The 20,557-nt window shown below is 42.5% G+C and overlaps 1 protein-coding gene across 1 annotated transcript; it reads right to left on the reverse strand.

Annotated features, from left to right (window-relative positions):
* Positions 1–375: 375 nt before the first annotated feature.
* LOC117472436 (UDP-glucuronosyltransferase 2A1-like) lies at positions 376–19,355 on the reverse strand. The gene is made up of 6 exons (XM_034117610.1): positions 18,407–19,355; positions 18,071–18,219; positions 9,299–9,430; positions 2,644–2,731; positions 1,599–1,818; positions 376–829 (listed from the first exon to the last, which is right to left on the reverse strand). Exons 1-6 carry the CDS (start codon positions 19,128–19,130, stop codon positions 544–546), a joined length of 1,599 nt encoding a protein of 532 aa, XP_033973501.1. The 5' UTR covers positions 19,131–19,355; the 3' UTR covers positions 376–543.
* Between the last annotated feature and the right edge of the window lie 1,202 nt (positions 19,356–20,557).

The raw sequence follows: 20,557 nt of genomic DNA on the forward strand, positions 1-20,557 counted from the left end.
AACTTGAAAAACACATCAGTAAGGAGAAGTGTAATTACCACTCTAGGAAGCAGTTACCACGTAAGGTTAGTATACCATAGATTTATGCTTTAAAAACATCCTAAATATTTCGAGTGTGTATAGCTTTTCTTTATACTCTAAACAGAGTCCAGTAGTGAGAGGATAGATGCTGTGTGAAAGTCATGAGAGCACCCAGTATTTTAAGGTAGGTAAAGACAGAGTGAGAGATTATTGCAAACTTTGTTTCTCTCCTAAAATCTCCTCACATTGACCAAAGGGTGAATGTCTGATTATTTTGTCAAGTATTTTGTTTCTTAAATCATATGTTTTCATTTTGTCTTCACAAGCAGTGTAAACATGAGAATATAGAATACAACTTTTTTGTAACCTTTTATTAGTTGTTTCAACATCTTTAAGAATAGGCCATTATTTATAACCCAGGGCATAGCAATGACATTTTGTGTTTTAGACTAAAAAGAATGAACAACCAGGCAGATTTCTTTATCCATCTGTTTTTTACCAGCTACATTTCAATTCAGTCGTTTACTCAGCCTTCGTCTTTGTCTTTCCCTTTCTGCCACAGCACCTACGGAAGCAGAAACTGCAGGTCTTGATGAAGAGGAGTATGACGAACAGAACAATGGCGAGGAGGAAGGCCAAGACATCCAGGCTGTGATACTGGTACCAGGTGAGTTCATGGGCCTGGACCCTCAGGTGCTTTGCTCCTTTGTTTCTCATGGTGAACTCGATCCAGAACACCGCCTCATCCCGAGGACTCATTGGTCTGTCGTGGAAGATACTGGACAGCCTCATGGCATTCTCCTTGTACCTGTGAGTGTGGACATACAGATAAATTACTATTGGATTGTTACGTTTCTTCACCTTACAAAGAGTGTTAAACTCTCTTGTTGACTGACATATTGAAGGACAGGGTTATAGAATATCCTTCATTATCTTTTATTACCCGTCAATTTGTTATTCAATAGGTTATATTTTAAAGCATTGCATTGCTTTTAATTAATTTACCTTTTTTTGTAATATTTATTTGACAAAACAAGCTGTTAGAATATGAAATATAAGTGCATGAAGAATAAAGATAAACATAGACTGTGCGGTCAGTTTTCACGTGAACACACGAAACAGATAACAAATGGGTTTCCCTGCACTGGCAGCAGAGGCCAAATAAAGCAGCCTTTTTGTCCTACAAACGAATATCTGAAAAATAATTGATTCAAAGGGAGTAAATCCTGCTGCATTGGGTGCCCTGTGAATTACTTTGAGTTACCAGAGATCGGCCTCAGTCTGTGTTCTTACCCTTCAAAATCACATACAGCCTTCAGAATTTTCAGTTAACTCGACTTTTGGTGTCATCATTTTAAAACCTAATCCCAGCAACAATGCCAATATATGAGAGGAAAAGGTCCTCCATGATTTCGTATTGTCTTAATGACCTTGAAACACTGGTGTAAATTGAACTGATATCCTAGCACTATAGCTCCTTCGAGGTATGTTGTCAAATGTATTCTCTTCAAAAAGCTATCTTCTTTCAATACCTTTTTATTAGACTAAAACATACCAAGATATATAAAATAACTTACGATTTCTCATTGATGACAGTGTTGACTGCATCTCTAAGGTCCTCGGTCTTCATTGAGTTAAATTCTACAGAAAGTGCAGCTCCTTTCGTCTTCATATGGACCATGTTGTGTGGCTGGTCACCAAACAAGGGGATGCCCACCATGGGAACACCGTGGTAGATGGCCTCATAAATCCCATTTGCGCCACCATGGGTGATGAAAGCTCTGGTCTTGGGGTGACCTGATATTTTACCAAAAATAATTAAACATGTGTTACTCTCTTTACTCAGGACTTTCTCTCGAGCACATCTCTACTCTTCTTTATGATGTGACTGCTATACTATACAAACTGAACATTTGAAAAAGCTTGGGAATGAAAACCTGCTAGATTAGATCCCAAAGAGATTTTACAAACTCTGCAGAAACGACAATCATGCACACAGGACCGGACCTCATGGTTTGTGCTTTTAGTACAGCTTTTAGACACTCTGGTTGTTAGTCCAACCCAGGCACAAGCTGTGTCCCAATTAAGTAAAACTAACGGTTGAGTTTGAATGGTATTCAAAGAGATAGTGAGTAGGTATTCTCAAAACCATTGGAATGTTAACTCAACAACCTTTTAATTTTTTTTTTGTGCTGTTGATGTACATTTTTTTTATCATAAAGAAATGTATAAAATAAATGGAATAAATACCAATAGCATTAAAAATGAATTTGGCGTTTGGTAAGTAATTCTGTAGTATATGAAGTTCAAAAATGTTTGATGTATGGTAAATAGGGAAAGGGACACAGCTTAAATTGTGTGGACCTACGTGTATAGGTAACTTTTCACTGGAAACATACAAGTTATTAATTATGCATTTAATACATTTGTAAGGGTTGAAATATCCCTTATTCAAAAGGACAACCTTTACCGAAATATTATTACTATGTTTTCTGTCCTAGTGTATGTCTCTTTAGGATTTTGTACTGTGAAACGAAATTGTGACAAAATGTGGTGGATACCCATTTAAATGTGAAAGTCATGAATCTCTTTGTCAAAGGATTTTATTAAAGCTTTACTTACCCAGTAGATCATTTTGTGGGATCCAGTCGTATATTCTAGTGTTGGCACCCAGAGTCGCTGGTTTTTCTCCAATGTATTTCCACAGCACCTTAAAACAATTTAATGTAAAATAGTTGTATTTATCTCAACATTGTAAAACATTGAATTAGCAATGGTTGATCTTTCAAATCAAATCAAATCAGGTTTTATTTATATAGCACATTTTAAAACGATTTTTGGTTGAGCCAAAGTGCTGTACATGCAAAAATAAATAACACATTACTACAATCGCAAACAGAAGACAATAAATTACAACAGCAAATATAAAAATCAAACAGGGAAATGTCATGAGTCGTGCTCCACTCTGACTAGAAGGCCAGGGAGAAGAAGTGAGTTTTTAGTGTTGATTTAAAAACCCCTAGGGTCTAGGCCGACCTCACATGGAGGGGCAGAGTGTTCCAGAGCCTAGGGCCAGCTGCTGCGAAGGCTCGGTGCCCTCGGGTTTTGAGCCTAGTCTTGGGCACTACCAGCTGCAGCTGGTCAGCCGACCTTAATGCTCTGGCTGGGGTGTAGCGATGGAGGAGTTCGGCTATATAGGCAGGAACCAGCCCATTTAGTGCTTTAAAAACAAATAAAAGGAGTTTAAAATCAATTCGGAACCTGATTGGAAGCCAGTGCAATGAGGCCAGAATTGGGGTGATGTGGTAACGCTTTTTGTGGCCAGTGAGAAAACGTGCAGCTGCGTTCTGCACTAGCTGCAGGCGTCTAATGGCGCGTTTCCACTACACGGCCTCGCTCGGCCTCGCTCGGTATGGCTAGGCCTCGTTAGGACTGGCTCACTTTATGGCGCATTTCCATTACAGTTTAGGAACTGGGGTAGTATCTATAGTAACGCAGTGTAGGCGGAGCCGTGACGTCATCTTCAATGAGAACCCCAGAAAAACAACACAGCCGTTAGCTGTTAGCACTCAGAGCTCACAGCTCCTCATATATGTTCAGAAACTAGACAAAAGTTAAACAAGTACAAACCACAGACTGCCTGTGTCATGGCGAATACAGTCGCTGCTTTATTTATGTCTGTATAGGCCGTTGTTGTGAGTGTGGACGGTCGGAGCATATACTGTGTTAGCTTAGCCAATCTCCATTTAGAAAACACGCATTTTAAAAGGTTTTTCGCCTGCCGTCTGTCTGCAGACTTGACAAAGCATTAATTCATGGTTTTTACTAACCGGTATCAGTATGTTGTTACTTCGGCATCATTTTGAAACGTGTATTACAATTAAATCACGGTCAAATATGTCCATCTTGTTGTAGTTGTAGCCCCCTTGCCAGCGATGCTCTCTCTAGTTTAGCATACTCAGCCCGACTCAGCCTCGTTGTCTCTGGCCCTAGACCCACGATTTTATGAGGCCAGAAAAACTGTGAATTAGGACCCGCCGGCCGGTACTAGGCCAAGTGGAAACGCAACCAAAGACGGGCCGCTGACGTCACAGCCCTCTTAAACCGTGCTCCGCGCTGTAGTGGAAACGTGCCATAATTGACGCCTGGTCCATACCCACGTATAGAGCGTTGCAATAATCCAACCTTGTGGTTACAAAGGCGTTAATAACCCTTTCTAGGTCTTTAAAAGATAAAAACGACTTGGTCTTGGCCAATAGTCGTATTTAAAAAAAGCAGGTTTTGACTACGCTGCTGACCTGCTTATCAAATTTAAAAGCACTATTGAAGGTCACTCCAAGGTTCATGACAGAGGGGAGGATGTTTTTATTGAGGGAGCCCAGAATATCAACCGGAGAGGCTGGAGGTTAGGGTCCAAAAAAGATGACCTCGGTCTTGCTCTCGTTGAGGGTGAGGAAGTTTTGGCTCAGCCAGGATTTGATCTCTGTCAAGCAGTCCATCAATAGCTGTAATGAGTTGACATTAGAATTGAGAGGCAGATAGATCTGTACATCATCGGCGTAACAATGGAAGGGGATGTTGTGTTTTGTGAGAATTGAACCTAGTATGTACAGTAGAAAAAGGATGGGGCCCAGAATAGAGCCTTGGGGAACCCCACAGGTAAGAGGGGCTTTGGCAGAGGAGAAGGCTCCTAGCTGCACTGAGAAGCTGCGGTCTGTCAGGTAGGACCTGAACCATGCAAGGGCAGAGCCTGTGATGCCTGCGGACTGTTCGAGCCGCGACAACAGGATGCTATGGTCCACAGTGTCGAAGGCAGCTGTCAGGTCTAACAGCACCAGGACAGCTGGGCTACCTGAGTCGGCGGCTAGGAGCAGATCATTAAAAACTCTTAAAAGGACTGTTTCAGTGCTGTGCATGGGTTTGAAGCCAGATTGAAACTTTTCATGAATGCCATGCGTGGTTAAAAAAGACTGCAGGCGGGCATAGACTACTCGCTCCAGGACTTTAGATAAAAAAGGTAGCTGGGAGATGGGCCTAAAATTTGCTAGAATGGAGGGATCGAGATTTTTCTTTTTAAGTAGTGGCTGCACCACGGCATGTTTGAAGGCAGCTGGGACACATCCTGAGCTAAGAGAGGTGTTTATAAGTAATAAAATACTTGCTCCAACTGAATCGAAAACATCTCTGAGAAGGCGAGAGGGAATGCTGTCTGAGGTGCAGTTTGTCGGCCGCAGGTGCTTGACTACATCCAAGAGAGAAGAGAGGGATACAGGCTCAAAGTGGTCGAGGACAGCAGGGCACAGAAAAGGAGCAGGATCTGGGGTAGCACTAGTGTGGGCTAGCCTAAGTGCAGATACTTTTTCGATAACAAATGTAAGAAACTTATCACAGAGAGTAGTCGATGGCACAATTGAAGAAACATCACAGGGATTAATGATAGAGTTGAGGACATTAAAAAGAACCTGAGGTTTATGGCTGTTTTTGGAGATTAACAGAGAAATGTGCTCTGTTTTGGCTGCTTTGACTGCCGTCTGGTAGTCGGAAAGGCAAGCACGAAGGATTTCTAGGGAGACATGGAGTTTATCCTTTTTCCATATTCTCTCTGCACGCTTGCAAGCGCGTCTGAGAGCACGAGTACAGTCATTGAGCCACGGCTCTGAGAGAACTTTGGTGCGTCTAAGCGTAAAAGGAGCAACAGAATCCAATATTAGTGTACATGTTGAGTCAAACATGGAGATCAGCTCATCCGCACTAAGAGAACAGTTCACCTCTAATTTACAGATCAGAGAAGCATTAAATACATCAGAAAACTGTGAGGCAGTCAAGGGGTTAATCAAACGCAGACGACGCGCAGGGGCACGTGATTCGACTCCTGCGGAAGGGATCGAGGTTGTAAACAGAACCGGTAAATGGTCTGAGATACGCGTTGCTGCACAGATTTCATCCACAGAGACAGACAATCCAAACGATAATACTAAATCTAAAGTGTGTCCTTTTTCGTGTGTTGGGCCAGCCACGGACTGAACGAGACCAAAAGAATCAAGGAGATTTAAAAAGTCCCTAACCAGAGGTTTGGACTCGCAACACACATGGACATTGAAGTCTCCGGAGATCAAAACACGATCATATTTCACCATGATCCCGGACAGAAAGTCAGAAAAGTCATTTATGAAATCCTTATTGCACTTTGGCGGATGATACACGACTGCGCAGAGTATAGGCGAGGCCGGGTTCAGTTCAAAAAGCTGCAACTCAAAGCTAGGGTGAAGCAATCGGCATTGGAGGCTAGCTCTAACCACTGATGCTATGCCCCCACCATGGCCGGTGGTACGGGGGGAGCTGAAGAATGTACAGTCAGGAGGAAGAAGTTCAGAGAACGGTGTATACTCGCCAGCGTGGACCCAGGTCTTCGTCAGAAACATAAATCCAGTTCACGAGAGGTGAAGAAGTCATTTAGCAGGAACGTTTTGTTTGCTATTGACCTAGCATTTAGCAAAGCCATGCAAAGTTTTCGCTCCGGGCTTGCCGAAGGTGTAGTGCGTCTCAGCTGACGAAGATGTGCGTGTTGAACGCCGCGCGGGCCGGGAGCAGTCAGTCGGGCAGGAGGAGCTGTCAGCGGGCCCAGCAGAGGCCGCAGCTCCGGAAAGACAGGGCGAATCCATCGATCCCTCACATGGCGTGCAGCGGGAGGGCCATGACATCTGATGCGTGGATAAGTCCCAGAAGAAGCCGTCAGGTATGCTTTTTGATGGACCAGTGCACCACCACGCTTTCCCCCGTCGTCTAAAGCGTTTTCGGCGAGGCAGGATGCAGGGCAACCGGCGCAGGTAGGTGGGAATATCCGACAGTAGAGGGGGGGGGGGGGCGATTTATGGTTGCCAGATGTAGGTTTGGGCAGCAGTATAAACTCCAATGAGGGTCTGAGGTGGAGGAGAGCTTGGCGATCGTAGACGAGCAGAGCAGAGACATTCTGACAAACATAAAACAAAAGCAGGATCGCTAAAGGCAGAGAGCTGAGGGAGCGGCGAGCCGACACAGGTGCCATCTTCCCACAATAGATTACAAACAATGATCTTTGATTCTTAACTTGGCGGTTTTAGGGATCTAGTTAGTGGGACGGGTACCATAATTAGTTTTTTAACTTCCCATCTTAACCTCTCCCAACATCTTCCTAAATGTTACATTATTGTTAAGACTTTATTGTTCCTCCTTACCTTATGCCCTACACATCGGCAGGACCTATAGGTATGCATTAAACCATAGTTCTGGTTTGGGATCCATCCATCCATCCATCCATCCATCCATCCATCCATCCATCCATTGTCAACATCCATTAAACAAAGTCTGGTCGCAAAGGTAGCAGTTCCAGCAGATGGCCCCAAACCTGCCTTTCCCAGGCAAACTTTTGACTGTTGTCCTTGCCTATACACCGAACAGCAGTTTTGTGTATTCGGCCTTCTTGGAGACCTTGAACAGAGTCCTGTATGGGGCACCTGAAGGGGACTACTTATGGGGCATTTCCACCATGGCGCGGAGCGCGGTTTAAGCGTGCCGTGTCGTGCCGGGCCCGTTTTTGGTTGCGCTTCCACTAGGCCTAGTTCCGGCCCGGGGGTACTTTTTCACCTCTTTTCTGGCCCGACAAAATCGTGAGTCGTGGTTCTATCGGGGCCAACAAACAGGGCTGAGTATGCTAAACTAGAGAGAGAATCGCTGGCAAGGAGGCTACAACTACAACAAGATGAACATATTTGACCGTGATTTAATTGTAATACACGTTTCAAAATGATGCCGAAGTAACAACATACTGATACCGGTTAGTAAAAACCATGAATTAATGCTTTGGCAAGTTTGCAGACAGACGGCAGGTGAAAAACCTTTTAAAATGCGTGTTTTCTAGATGGAGATTGGCTAAGCTAACTCAATATATGCTCCGACCGTCCACACTCACAACAACGGCCTATACAGACATAAATAAAGCAGCGACTGTACTCGCCATGACACAGGCAGTCTGTGGTGTGTACTTGTTTAACTTTTGTCTAGTTTCTGAACATATATAAGGAGCTGTGAGCTCTGAGTGCTAACAGCTAACGGCTCTGTTGTTTTTCTGGGGTTCTCATTGAAGATGACGTCACGGCTCCGCCTACACTGCGTTACTATAGTAACTACCCCAGTTCCTAAACTGTAATGGAAGCGCAGCATGAAGTGAGCCGGCCCTAACAAGACCCAACGCGGCCTAGCAGTACCGAGCGAGGCCGAGGCCGACCGTGTGGTGGAAATGCGCCATAAGTCTTGTTAGGAGACTTCAATGATCATGTGGGCAATGATATAGACTTTTAAAGGGGTGTGATTGGGAGGAACAGCCTCCCTGATCAGAACCCAAGCAGTGGATTATTATTCTGTCCTAGTCATAGATTGGCCATAACAAATGGACCTCAAATGATAGTGTGATAGGGCAATGAAATTAACAAAATGTGTTCTCCCTGGAGGAGGTCACTGTGGTAAACAACTCCTCAGTGGTCCCGGGTGTTGATGAGATTGTCCAGAAATGCTGAACCTCTAGGTTTTATGAGACTCATAGATGTAACGGCTCTCAAACGTTGTGTGGAAGTCCCGGGCAGTACCTAAGAAGTGTCAGACCCAGATGGTGGTTTCCTTATTCCAAAATGAGGCCCAGAGGGTGGATGCTGACTACAGAGGCATCACATTACTCAACCTCCCCTGGAAAGTGTACTCTAGGGACCTTAGAGTTTTCCTATCCCATATACCGGATGGTTAAGGCTTATGATCGGGTAGGTTGGGAAATACTGTAGGAAGTGCTGTGGGAGTATGGGGTGAGTGTCAATGCTCAGGGCCGTCCCATATCTGAACGCCCAAAGCAAGAGCTGTGTCCTCTGCAGTGAGTAGGTCTAGTTTCCGGTGAGCATTGGCTTCCATCAGGGCTGCGCTTTGTCAACCATCATGTTTGTGACTTTCATGGACAGGAAGTCAACGCAATTCATGGGGAGGGGAGTTGCAGTTTGGTGTACTTAGTTATTGCAGTTCTGCTCAGATGATGTTGTTCTGAATGCATCACTGGTTTGCAACCTTCAGCAGTCATTACATCGGTTAGCATTTGAGTGTGGGGATAAGGATCAGCTCCTCTAAATCTGAGACTATGGTTCTCAGCAGGACTGTCTACTACTACTTTGGAGTAAGTCCTGACCCAAAGTGAAGGATTACAAGTAGCTAGAAGTCATTCAAGTGAATTCCAGTTGGCACAAAGAGATTGTCCTCTTACCTTTTGTGGGATCTGAGCGAGTGCTGAGGCGATCATGTTTCCCTTCTCTGTCGTAATGTTCTTGATGAATGATCCCAAAGTGAAGACCACAATGCCAGCATCTCCAGAACTCTGCACAAACGCTTCCATATCCTGCAAAAAGAGAAAGATCATCTTGATGTAAACCATCCAGCTTTTTCATTTCTTTCTTTTGTGGTCTTTATCGTTTATAAGGAATCAAATGTTGTTGTTATTGTTTGTAAACACACAGCACTCAAAGTTGCCCTCTTCTGCCCAGCTCCACAAGTGAACAATAAGGAGGCATGTCAGGAACAAAGCAGTGAATCAGATGAAATAAAACAATACACAGTGGTTACGTTTTCTACTTTTCTTCAAATAAAGTAAAATAAGAAGAAAATGCATGTGACACACTTCTGATAGTGATGATTAAGGGGAATTATTGTTGTATAAGTCTATAGGCCTACATGTTTTTTAGGAAATACTACATAATATGTATATCTATAGAGGGCGGTGGTGGCGAAGTCCATAGGGACTTGGCTTGGCAACTGGAAGGTCACCAGTTCAAGTCCCGGAAAGACCAAGTGCTACCGAGGTGTCCCTGAGCAAGGCACCGTTCCCTACACTGCTCCCCGGGCGCCGTACATAATGGCAGCCCACTGCTCCTAACACTAGGATGGGTCAAATGCAGAGAAACCGTTTCGTTACATAGTACCTGTACTACGTAATGACAAGTTAAGTTGAATCATCTTCTTCTTCTTCTTCTTATATATATATATTAGGGGTGGGGGAAATAATCGACACAGCATAGTATCGCGACACTTTGCGTGGCGATATTGTATCGATACACGGATGCCAAGTATTGATATTTTATTATATAAACTTTTTACATTTTATTATTATATAAACTGTAGCATATCCCTCCGAAAGATGGTCGTACACTTGACTGATGATTTCTAATTGATTGAAAACTCCAAAAACCAACGTAGCCTAAAGGCCCTGACACACCAGGCAGTCACCAGAGAACTCGCCGACACCCGACACCGACAGTTCCATCGACGAGTTCTCCTGCGTCTTGGCCGTGTGTCGCACTGGAAATCACCGCAAAGACTTCAGCCGAGCACGTACGAACTGCGCATGCGTGAGTGGCAATAACTCTCCTTACCAGCAGGCGGCGGTAGTGTGTATTCGTCATTCAAAATAGGCAACAACCGGAAGACAGAGAAGAAGAACAGACTGATATAAACAAACAAATAGCGTGTGCGTTCCATTTTCACTCTCGTCCATCGAAAACATGTTTTAGAATATAAAAATACATGAATGATGAAATGAGCACATAAAGTGCAGACATACTATAAAATCACAGTTAATAGACCTGCATCTGATGATCGCAGTGTTCTGGCGGGTGTGTCGTTTATTGAGTCAGCAATGTAATAATGGCCACTTCTTGCTAAATTTACGATGAGATGAAAAACCGGACTTGACCAAACAAATCACGGAGCTCTCAGCCGGGGACGCTCCCGCCGATATCAGAGATGTCCCTGCTATGTGTGGGAGGTAAGAGAGGACATTTAAGGGCTATGTTTGATGTCTTTTAAGTATCACCTGCTGGGGTTTAGCTGCTGTCCTGTGCCTTAAATCGTTTGTTTACGTCCCTCACTTCCGTTTCGCTTCTCATTTGCTAGCTGAACAGCTGATCAGAGTGGTTTCTTGGCCGATAGCTTGTGTCCGACAAATGGCCGATTCAACATGTTGAAACGGCCGGGTGTCGACCGCAAGCCCCCAGGAAGTGCGCCGGACTCAGATGAAAATATTCGTGCTGGCCAAACGGCGGTACTACACTTCCTTTTGGTTGCCAGGCCCGGAAACACTTTTTCCCATTGACTTACATGGGGAAAGAGTGGTCTGTAAATCGTTGGATAATTTTTTTTAAACTAAATAAACTACCCAGTATGAACACTTGTATAGCCCTTATTAAAAACATTCGTTCCTCAAGTTGTAAAAATGTGCTAATAACGTTATTCTGTGAGTTATTTCCCTCTGCATTATGAACGCACATCTAACCCACGGGACCGCGCCGCCCGGCACGTTCATGTTACGTGTTCAGCACTACATGCGTTTATCTTTACCCATGGATGCACAATAAGTACGGACCCATATCGCCTTACTGCCAGCCCACGGAGCTGTAATAATGGATATATTGCACATGTTTGCTGTAATTCATCATTTGTAAAATATTATACTACATGGGCTGTATGATTAAATCTTGTACCGTAAATGTTGTATTAAATAAAGTTAATATTACCGACGTAGATTAACGTCCCTGTAGCTTCTTATTGCACTAAGAAGCTTATTGCACTGTATATATATACATATATATATATCAGCGACGTGCAGTCAGTGGAGGCAGGGGAGGCAGAGCCTCACCTGTCATACTCCAATGTAACGGAAAAACAATTAAAGAAATACTAAATAATAATAATAATAAAATGTCTCCACTGATCTTGTGTAAATGTGATTTCTGTATGATTCCAATCGCATTTTATAGTCAAAATCAGCAAATTTGCCGAGCTCCGCTACGGGAGCGATGAGAAGTGAGGCAGGGACGAGCACTGCCTCACGTAAGCCCACAGTAACTTGCTGGAGCGCGGGCACTAATTTAGCGCGGCCACTTATTTTGTGAGCGCGCTCAAGCCATTTACTGTGGGGTGAGGTGAGGCACAGATGAGCTCTGCCTCACTTCAGAATGCGTCACCCCACAGAAACTGGCTGGAAAGTGGGCCCTAAGCGCATGCCTGTTCCCATCTCACTGTAGGTCACCAATGTAATGTTTGTAGATCCCTTTATTACATTTATCCTCGCCATCCATAGTCTCTAAATAACTTATTTCACGTATATATGATATTTAGGCTCGCTGGTCTCATCGTACAACGGCAATGAAAAAAGCACCAGGAGAGGCAGCCATAACCTCTGCCGCACTGAAGGGGGCGCACGTGAGCCCACAGGTTCTTGTTGCTACTGTTATTCTACCGCAAACAACAAACTAGACTTTTGAAACTACAGGAAGATAAGGAGGACTTTTACAAAACAGTAATAGAGATTGTTGTCCAGAAGGATAGCATGGACTTATATTCATCTTCAAGTCAAGGTAAGACCACAACTGTAATGAAAATGGGATCTTACTTAGAAAGAACAATCCAATATTTAGATTTTGGGTATCCTTTTGTTGATCGGTCTGTTTAAAATTAATCATAGCATCAGACTAAAAAAGCTTTTGAAAATAACAGAATATTTCGATTAAGGTCAAAATAGGCTATAATATTTGTAAATCTGACTCTGAAAGTCAGTGCCTTACCAGCCATGAACCTCACCGCACGTCACTGATATATATATATATACAGTGCAATAATTATTTCATGCTAAATGAAGCTCTGTTGCTTGGATATCACTAGATCCTGTTACAGCGTAATATAAAAGTGCATAACGATTGATGTGTAAATTAGCATAATTACTAGCTAACCGCTAGCTGCTAACTGCCGCCTCGTTAATATCAAATCTATCATAATAACCAGGGGTGCACATAACTGGTACGCAGGTACGCATGCGCGGCAACAATCTGGAATGCGTACCGTCACTTGTGTCACAAAGCGCATTTGCGTACCGACGTACTTGTGAAGCTTTTCCAGAAGGCGGTTAGATCACCGGACGACAGAGTCGGTCTCCGTGTGCACAGACAGGGCTGCTGTTAACGTCGGTCTGTACAGCAGCCCTGCGCTAAAACAGCTGATCACAACGTTCACACGCTCCGCGGTCATGAAGCTCTGTACTCCACTACCACCCCCCCCACCCCCCCGTTGACAATCGCGAAGCGCTGTACTCCACTGCCACCCGAGTTATAAACTGAGCTCTATGGGGGTCTTTGAAACTAACGCACACACACACACACACACACACACACACACACACACACACACACACACACACACACACACACACACACACACACACACACACACACACACACACACACACACACACACACACACACACACACCAATAATAAACATATGGACAGGGGTTACTATTTAAAAAAAATGTATTTGGGAACCTATCCATGTGAACATATTTTGGGGGTGGACCTCAAATCCTCTAGGGGGGTCCGGGGGCATGCCCCCCCTGGTAAGATATTTTTTTAATTTTGGAGTTAAATGCATCAATCTGGTGCATTTTGAGGGGAAAATAAAGAGACTAGATCTATGGAAACACCCATATGAAACAGATGCCACATCATGTAGACAGACAGTCACCCTGTGTGAGGCAAACCCACATTTGCGCAGCATTGCGTTCACAATAGCCTACATTAAGGCCATCGGGAAACCTCCCGGCCCTCCCGATGGCCAGTCTGGGCCTGCCAGCAGCCCTCTACTCGCTACAAACTTAAATATGAAAACATAGCCGTGGGAACATGTTTCAAATGGGGGGTGCTGTGGGGATGACACCAGGGCCGGTTCTGACCAATTTGCTGCCCTAGGCAAGATTTTTGCTGGTTCATTTATATCTTATTTTATAAGTTAACATTTATTTATTCATCCATATTTTTTAATCTCTCCAGTTTTAAAGGATATTGTTGGTTTACTGTCCCATAGTATACATGTGCCAAGAGCAAGGACTGTCTTAGGTAAGACAGCTTTTATGTGCGCAGCTCCACTTGCTTGGAACAATCTTCAGCAAGAATTGAAACTGAGCAATCTCATTCCTCTGCATGTTTTTAAAGCTAGGCTAAATGAAATGCTCGTTGATACTATGGGTACTTGTAAATGTCTATAACTATGTAAATGTATCCTGTAAATATAATGTATGATGTCCTTTATTGTTTTATGTTTCATGTGGAACCTATATGCTGCAGGTCTCCCTTGAAAAAGAGATCTATGATCTCAATGGGACCAATCTGGTTAAATAAAGGTTTGAAATGAAATGAAATGACATTGGAATGATTTCAAACCTGTTTTTATTTATCGTAATAATTATAAAGGTGTGCCTTGGAAATATTTGTTTACATAAATTGTGATAAAACCGTTTGAGACACACTGAGATAACTTAGACTAAAGTGAACTATCTAAACACTCAGAGTCCTTTACCTCACTGAGCCTCTCAGGGCAAATGGAAAATGTAACCGGGGTGAAAAGGGTGTTATCTTTACTTAATTATGAATGTGAAACAGTTGTATCAACAGCTTTACAATGTGCTGCTGACTGCTGGAAAGTGGTTTTACTTTAATGTATTTGTTTCGTCCATTGTGCTAATGCAGGTGGGGGCCGACCAGTATACAAGAGGTAGATAATAGCTGTACTTTTTTTGAATGAGCCACATGCCATGATGCAACCAACATAATTGTATTATTTAGACTGACATTAAGAAGTTGAATCAACTTCATTTACAGGGCGAGCGAGAGAGAGAGAGAGACGCGCATCCGAGAGAGAGAGAGACGAGAAGAGACTAGAGAGAGACGACGACGAGGAGTAGAGAGAGACCGATGAGGAGGAGAGATGATGAGAGAGGAGAGAGAGCGAGGACGAGAGAGAGAGAGAGAGAGAGAGAGAGAGACGACGAGCGGGCAGAGAGAGAGGAGGAGGGAGAGAGAGAGGGAGAGAGAGAGAGAGAGAGAGAGAGAGAGAATCAGTCAAAGTGATATGAGTGGATAGTGAACGTTTTTTAACTTCATTTAGGCCAAAAACATAGCGTTGAAACTTACATGCAAGTTTAAAAGTAAACTTCCTGAAATGTAATTGTCATGCGTGATTCTACGGAGTCCCCAAAGGCCCAAAAGTGTGCACACAAAACATATTTTCGGCTGCCCGGGCATAAATCTCTGTTAGTTTAAACTCCCACTTCACTACTATACATTCAAAACAAATAGCTTAAAAAAAGGGGCACGGCATTATTGATAAAGCTACATATTAGTCTATAAAATAGTTACATCATACTTATCTTAACCAGCAACACCAATAAAATACTGCTTCACATAAATGCATCGCAAATAATCATCAGTTTGTATTCAATGCATATAGAGGCAACTGAACCACACATCAACATTTCATCCATGCATTTCTTCACTTGTCAGTAGTTGTTCAAGCTCTCAAACAAACAAGCGGGCAGTACATCACATTGGCTCTTTTTGCTGCTACTTTGACAACATGGTTGCAACCGGTTTTGTTTTCGTGCTGTTGATGCCAATTTTCATTTTTTTATATAGTGAGTTGATGATTTCATAAACTAAGAGTGAGGTACATTTTCGCCTCGCAAATGTTCCATCCAAATGAAGCAACATTTCTAAATCATTTTCAGACAAATTTGACTACACATGTTAGTGTTGTTGGATCTTATTGTCTTATATTTGTGTACAGCACTTTGAATTGCTTTGTGTTGAAAGGTGCTATATAAATAAACTTGCCTCGTCTTGCCTAGTGATGACTCACAATCTACTAGGATTAATAAATGTCCAAAGTGTCTATTACGTTAGTAGGAAATCCGACCTAGAGCAATTGAGCATTGGAATAGAACATGTTGTTCCATACGGCCCAATGAGAACAAACACGAGGCAGAATCTAAACAGGAAAGTGTAAAAACATGTTGAATCATTAAACATCTGATAGAACAAGAACAAGACACACCTAGTTTTTGTTTTTCTAAAAACAAAACAATGAGGTAGATACTAGCTGTCATTTTTTTTAAGGAGGGGCAGTTTGGGCGTATTGTTGTACATAGCCGCGGGAACATGTTTCGAATGGGGGGTGCTGTGGGGATGACACCAGGGCCGGTTCTGACCAATTTGCTGCTCTAGGCAAGATCTTTGCTGGTTCATTTATATCTTATTTTACCAGTTAACATTTATTTATTTATTTATCCATATTTTTTAATCTCTCCAGTTTTAAAGGATATTGTTGGTTTACTGTCCTATAGTATACATTGGAATGATTTCAAACCTGTTTTTATTTATCCTAATAATTATAAAGGTGTGCCTTGGAAATATTTGTTTACATAAATTGTGATAAAACCGTTTGAGACACACTGTGATAACTTAGACTAAAGTGAACTATCTAAACACTCAGAGTCCTTTACCTCACTGATTCAACTTCTTAATGTCAGTCTAAATAATACAATTATGTTGGTGCATCATGGCATGTGGCTCATTAAAAAAAAGTACAGCTATTATCTACCTCTTGTATAACTGGTCGGCCCCACCTGCATTAGCACAATGGACGAAACAAATACATTAAAGTAAAACCACTTTCCAGCAGTCAGCAGCACATTGTAAAAGCTGTTGATACAACTGTTCACATTCATAATTAAGTAAAGATAACACCCTTTTCACCCCGGTTACATTTTCCATTTGCCCTGAGAGGCTCAGTGAGGTAAAGGACTGTTTAGATAGTTCACTTTAGTCTAAGTTATCTCAGTGTGTCTCAAACGGTTTTATCACAATTTATGTAAACAAATATTTCCAAGGCACACCTTTATAATTATTAGGATCAATAAAAACAGGTTTGAAATCATTCCAATGTCATTTCATTTCATTTCAAACCTTTATTTAACCAGATTGGTCCCACTGAGATCATAGATCTCTTTTTCAAGGGAGACCTGCAGCATATAGGTTCCACATGAAACATAAAACAATAAAGGACATCATACATTATATTTACAGGATACATTTACATAGTTATAGACATTTACAAGTACCCATAGTATCAACGAGCATTTCATTTAGCCTAGCTTTAAAAACATGCAGAGGAATGAGATTGCTCAGTTTCAATTCTTGCTGAAGATTGTTCCAAGCAAGTGGAGCTGCGCACATAAAAGCTGTCTTACCTAAGACAGTCCTTGCTCTTGGCACATGTATACTATAGGACAGTAAACCAACAATATCCTTTAAAACTGGAGAGATTAAAAAATATGGATGAATAAATAAATGTTAACTGATAAAATAAGATATAAATGAACCAGCAAAAATCTTGCCTAGGGCAGCAAATTGGTCAGAACCGGCCCTGGTGTCATCCCCACAGCACCCCCCATTTGAAACATGTTCCCACGGCTATGTTTTCATATTTAAGTTTGTAGCGAGTAGAGGGCTGCTGGCAGGCCCAGACTGGCCATCTGGAGGTTTCCCGATGGCCTTAATGTAGGCTATTGTGAACGCAACGCTGCGCAAATGTGGGTTTGCCTCACACAGGGTGACTGTCTGTCTACATGATGTGGCATCTGTTTCATATGGGTGTTTCCATAGATCTAGTCTCTTTATTTTCCCCTCAAAATGCACCAGATTGATGCATTTAACTCCAAAATTAAAAAAATATCTTACCAGGGGGGGCATGCCCCCGGACCCCCCTAGATGATTTGAGGTCCACCCCCAAAATATGTTCACATGGATAGGTTCCCAAATACATTTGCAATTTTTTTTAAATAGTAACCCCTGTCCATATGTTTATTATTGGTGTGTGTGTGTGTGTGTGTGTGTGTGTGTGTGTGTGTGTGTGTGTGTGTGTGTGTGTGTGTGTGTGTGTGTGTGTGTGTGTGTGTGTGTGTGTGTGTGTGTGTGTGTGTGTGTGTGTGTGTGTGTGTGTGTGTGTGTGTGTGTGTGTGTGTGTGTGTGTGTGTGTGTGTGTGTGTGTGTGTGTGTGTGTGTGCGTTAGTTTCAAAGACCCCCATAGAGCTCAGTTTATAACTCGAACCCTGCATATATATATATATAAATGCCTGTGATATTGGAGATAGCCCTACCTCTGGTAAAGGTTTAGCCGGTCTGCAGTGGATTCCACCAACAAATTTGAAGTTAGGGAGGAAAGGACGAGGGAAATCAAAATCCCAGTAGGATCGCATCAACCAGATATCTGCTCTACCCATCGTCTCACAGGCACTGGTGGGTGTTCCTGTCACAATGCAAAAGTTATGAGTAATATTTATAAAACACATTTTATGAAGCTAATTCTTATATTTCATATGAAAAATAATATATAAGTAACTTTGATTGCATATAAAAGCATTGCATTTGATCAAATCATCATTAGACATCATAAGGCCATTAAGAAAATCTGCTGTTACAACGTTTTTCCTTACCTTTGACTTTGGAGTAGTATTTATCAATATCTTTAAAAAAAATTTGACTCATCACAATGTCTTGCATAGCGTAGAAGAGGAAGTTCCACACTCTCTCCGAGAAGTCCATCTTGTCGGTCAGTTTGCTCATAGCTCCAGGGACAAAGGAGGGAGGAGCAGGGAGCTGACCACAATGTCTTTCACAGATATTGGCAATGGAAAAACGCAGAGAGAACACCAGGGGGATGCCCAAAATCTCTGCTACTAAGTCACTGCCGGGGTAAATTGGGTCAGCTAGGAGAAGGTCATAATTTCCCTCCTTCAACTTGTTCATGATGGTTTCTGATTTCAGCACGCCATCCAAGACCTTGAAAGTGTAATGCATGTTAAGCTTCATCACTTCTATGAATCTGATGTAAAGCTGAACATAGCTGATATTATGCGTCTCGTAGACAGTGAAGTGAAGGAACTCCTCAAAAAACTCTTCAATGGTTTCCTTTGAGACAGAGACGTTAAAGGGTTCATAGCTAAAGCGAGAAGGTTCACTAGAGTTCATGAACATGGACGTGCTCGGCACCAGCACCTTCACCTGGTGTCCCCTGTCGACCAACGTCTCCAGCACAGGCTTCATGTTAATCCAGTGGCTGCCTTCAGTGTACCACACCAAAATGTTCCCTCCATTTGCGCTCCATGTCACAGAAATTATCAGCAGGACACAAACGGAGACAAGCTGCTCCGGCTTCATGGTGCCTGTTTGTGAAAACCAAGCAAGTGGTTAGAGGTAAAAAAAGCAGTGGCTGTTTCAGAGTTGAAAACAAAAACAAAAGTGGTTTCTAACCTGTACTACTAATCCTAAATCGGTAAGTAAAACATAACCTAGTTGTTACTGCAGAGAGACTGAATGAAATAACAGACAGATAAGGATTCCAGCCAAGTGCACTTCGACACAAGTAATATGTGTGTGTGTGTGTGTGTGTGTGTGTGTGTGTGTGTGTGTGTGTGTGTGTGTGTGTGTGTGTGTGTGTGTGTGTGTGTGTGTGTGAGCTTGTATTTTCTTGCGTAAGAATTTCCCCGCATACCACTGTATTGTGGGAGTTTTTTGTGGGAGGGGAAACATTTCAAAAGCAGCTTCCTCAAAGTTTTTTTCTTAGTTGTGATATTTATAGCAACACTAACTTTGTATCTATGTATAGCAGTTTGTTCTGAAATGTCTTGTCCACTATTGGATAATTTCTTGGATTTACGTAAATACGTTTTAAAGTTTGGTGAACACATCATCAGTTCAAATGTTCTCTTTTGTCTAATAGTTAGGGGCATGACCAAATACCTTTTTTGTTATAACTCTTCTCCGACCGCTCAAGACAATGCAGATTGGAGTTCTGATCACCTAAATGATAAAATATTTCCGTTCTGCTCCCAGAAAACCCAGTGTCACAAGTCTACAGCAGAGTTCCCGTTAGAATATTTTTTTGCCGGTCAACATGTCCGTTAAAGTTGAAATCTTCCGGACAAAATTAGATAAGTGCCGGTTAAAGGTCTTCTTTGTTATTTATTGAGCTTTAAAACAAATTGATATGATTCGACATTAAACAAACTAATTATAGTAGATTAACTACATTATTCAAAAGTGTACAGTAATTTACAAAAACGCGGGAATAATAAACGGAGCGCTCTCTCCTTCTCCTGACAGCCCGTCAGTATCATGCAGCTCGCGGATCCAGTAATGAGTGACCCGACAGTAAAACTAAACATATCTATAACTAGTTTAGGTAGTTTGAGAGGTAATTAAAATAGCTACGTGTGATTTTCTAACCTGAAGTGTGTTTTGCTCTGCTCGCCGCTGCAGGGGATCATGCAGAGCTGCGTGTCGACTCGTCAGCAGCAGCCGATCTCTCTCTCCTGTCAGATTAGACTTTACTCGCATTTATGTCCATATCGATCAGATCTAGCTAGTTCTAGCTAATGATATGACTACCTGCTTGTTAAAAGACACCTAAACAATAAGCGTCGCTATGCAACCGGATGAGGCCACAAAGTATAGCGCAGCATTATGCATTTGTTTACATGCCCACCGGAACCCCGAGGCATTACCAACAGATCAACGCACAATCAACCCATACAGGACATCTCTTTCTCCACATTAAGTGTTAGACATTAGAATTGACAATTTTT

The sequence above is a fragment of the Trematomus bernacchii genome, unplaced genomic scaffold, assembly GCF_902827165.1.
Source record: "Trematomus bernacchii unplaced genomic scaffold, fTreBer1.1, whole genome shotgun sequence".
In the NCBI taxonomy this organism is placed as follows: domain Eukaryota; kingdom Metazoa; phylum Chordata; class Actinopteri; order Perciformes; family Nototheniidae; genus Trematomus; species Trematomus bernacchii.

Excerpts from the sequence above, each read along its gene's own strand:
- LOC117472436 (XM_034117610.1), bottom strand. The coding sequence starts at position 19,130 with ATGAAGCCGGAGCAGCTTGTCTCCGTTTGTGTCCTGCTGATAATTTCT. Across the intron at positions 1,819-2,643 it reads CCCACAAAATGATCTACTGG|GTCACCCCAAGACCAGAGCT; the intron begins GTAAGTAAAGCT and ends GTAAAATATCAG. Across the intron at positions 830-1,598 it reads ACTGTCATCAATGAGAAATC|GTACAAGGAGAATGCCATGA; the intron begins GTAAGTTATTTT and ends CCACACTCACAG.